Source organism: Zerene cesonia, chromosome 13, assembly GCF_012273895.1.
Source record: "Zerene cesonia ecotype Mississippi chromosome 13, Zerene_cesonia_1.1, whole genome shotgun sequence".
In the NCBI taxonomy this organism is placed as follows: Eukaryota; Metazoa; Arthropoda; class Insecta; order Lepidoptera; family Pieridae; genus Zerene; species Zerene cesonia.
In genome coordinates this window covers 3,506,085-3,508,916 of record NC_052114.1, presented here as the reverse complement: position 1 = coordinate 3,508,916, position 2,832 = coordinate 3,506,085, and the positions used below count along the sequence as shown (strand labels likewise).

General features: G+C 40.0%; 1 protein-coding gene across 1 annotated transcript in view; it reads left to right on the top strand.

Moving 5' to 3' along the window:
- Nucleotides 1–2,826, top strand: part of LOC119831489 (importin-13) — a 14,673-nt gene extending 11,847 nt beyond the window's left edge. Inside the window, exons 15-17 of the mRNA XM_038354873.1 lie at nucleotides 646–783; nucleotides 1,366–1,546; nucleotides 2,014–2,826. Coding sequence (XP_038210801.1) covers nucleotides 646–783; nucleotides 1,366–1,546; nucleotides 2,014–2,134 — 440 coding nt within the window. The 3' untranslated portion in view covers nucleotides 2,135–2,826. The remainder of the gene's footprint in view (nucleotides 1–645; nucleotides 784–1,365; nucleotides 1,547–2,013) is intronic.
- Nucleotides 2,827–2,832: the final 6 nt, after the last annotated feature.

Genomic DNA, 2,832 nt, shown 5'->3' with positions numbered 1-2,832 from the left:
TATATATATTCATCTCATTCTTTTGTCGATTTACTGAAGTTTCACTTCTATCGTGTGTGAATCGCATACACCTTTTTTATTTTTTTAAATCCGTATGATTTCAACTGTTGTCATTCGGGTCTATTTTAGAACGTGGAATGATACCTCTCGCTCCAGGAACTTTTTGATTATTTTGTAAAGAAGACTTATTTAAAATAACATTTAATCTAAAATGTATTCCCCCTGTCTACTACCTACCTTTTAGTACCTTTTAATGATGAGATAATTAGTGAACTATAATTTTGAAGATTTATTATTTTGATGAAATAATCGAATACAATTTGTTTTAACACTATACAAGCGTAAACTTATTAAAGCGTAGCGTAGCTGGTTGTTCCCATTCCAAGCTCTGTGTATGTAGTGTTGTGTAGTCGACACTACTAATAATTCGGAAATCTATAGTCTTATTATTTCCTAATATATTTATTCAAGTTAGAAATAAATCATGAATCATCTACTGCGTATTAAAGTAATTCAATAAAATTAAAACCTAATTCATTTTCACATAATAAAACAGTAACGAGACTATGTCTGAATTGTTTGTACATCATAATATCGTTGGAACACAACGACAAGAGAGTAATAAAGCATCGGTGTGGTGCGCAGCGTGCACGTGCGTGCGCGTGTGGGAGGCGCACGCGGCGCGCTCGGCCTGCCTGTTCCTGAGCGCGCTGGCGGCGCGCAGCCCGCGCGCGCTGCGCGACGCCGCGCCCGACCTCACCTACGCCGTGCTGCGCTGCATCGGTACGCCTCGGCGCCGGGGCGCCGTGGCGTCGCTCTATAACATACATTTTAATACCTTTCCACATAAATAAAAAATAATATAAAAAAAATTCCATAAAAAAAAAATCCTTTTTGTGTCATCGTCGGCAACGGAGCTGGTGCGTTACCTGATGGTGAGCGCTGCCTCCGGCCATGAACAGAGATGTAAGGTCAATTGCAGACGTTGCACCTATACAAATGGATTGCCGACTTTTAATTGGAAAGGGATTTAGGAAGGATTGTTGAGAGGAATAAAGGAAAGGACTGGGAAGGGTAAGGAAAAGGGCCTCCGACTCAGTTGCTTTTCCGGACGAAACACAGTAACATTCTACTATTACACGCCGGTCTTCTGTGAAGGTGTGATACATCCCCGGTGCGAGCTGGCCAAAATTCGTGCCAAAGCGTGCTCGACTCCCATCTACATCATCATACCACATATATATCATATACTTTAATTCGTTGCCCTTTTAGATTGATCAAATAAAATCATACTGCGGTAAATACACTTTGTAATAACTGGTCGGAGTGAAATATTGAATGTCGCGTGTCGCGGGTCGTGCGCAGGCGGCAGCAGCCCCCGCAACCAGCTGGAGCCGCTGGCGGAACTGCTGCTGGCGCTGAACCGCGCGGCGTGGGGCTCGGGCGAGCTGGCGGCGTGGCTGCGCGCCGCGCTGGCCGCGCCCGACTTCCCCTCGCGCCACGCCACGCCCGCGCACAAGCACCGCTTCATCGACGCCGTGCTCAGGTGCGAATATATGGTTCCATGTATCGTGGGAACGAGGTTCTTCTTTCGATACACTGTATTCGTTTAAAGTAAAAGAAATACACTTTTACATAACAAAATTTCGGTATCAAGATATTACACAATATACAATAAATAAATTCGTGCTACTAACTATTACAATAATATACGTGCAAGTGTGTGTGTGTGTTTTTACAAACATAAGTGAACAAAAATAGTATTACAGCATGAATCCTATCCTACTATAATATTATAAATGCGAAAGTTTGTACGGATGTGTGTGTTTTTTGCTCTTTCACGCAAAAACTTCTGAACCGATTGTAATGAAATTTAGTACGCAGACAGATGGACGCGGGTGAAACCGCGGGGCGCAGCTAGTTATTATTATATAGCTGGAGCCCGCGGCTTCACTCTTTTGTAATTGTGCTTATTGTTGCCTATTCATTAAGTTAATCTCATCCTAATTACAGGGAAAAGAACAGCAAACGAAAGTTACTAGAGTCGGTGCACGAATTCTCGCTCGCGTGCCGCGGGATAGTTGACACGGAATATGCGAAGCAGAGCATCGCGTCGAAACAATTAGTCACATAAATGTTTTGTGGTTACCATGGCAACATGAGATAAAATAATAATTAGTTATAATCTATGTTGGCAGAATTTTAAATTCTCAATGTTCTCATACTATTTATTTCAAGTGTCTGATAGTTAAGAATTCGCCATCGTGATTGATACGCTGTTATGTTTTATGCACATAACGTTAACATCGTACGCACAATGTTTTTCCTTGTTCATTGTTTTGTTTGTGTAATTAAAAGCAAGAAAATGTGTGAAACCATTTAAATTAGATTTTTGTCTTTACGTTGTATTCCTATCTGTAATATTTTGTATTATTTGTAAATATTGGTTATGAATTGTATAGAGGCATGACGCGATGCACCGTCAGAGAAAATAGAACTACTTCTACTATGTTATGAATATACATTGCTTCTTACGTTCTCTGGGTATGCCTATGATGTACAGAAATTAAACTTGTGTAAACATTACTTTTGTAACCAAGCTGTAAGTTGCTATTACACGTAATTAGACAGAATTCATACCGTACTCTTGTATGGTAAATGCGTAAGATGTACTTTGTAAAAATATGTATTGCTATTTTACCAGATTGAATTTACATTATAGAACTCATTACTGCCTACTTTTTAATTACTGTCAACATCTTAATACAGTGCAACCTCGATATAACAAATCGGAAGGGAACAAATAAATATTCGTTATATCAAGTAATTCGT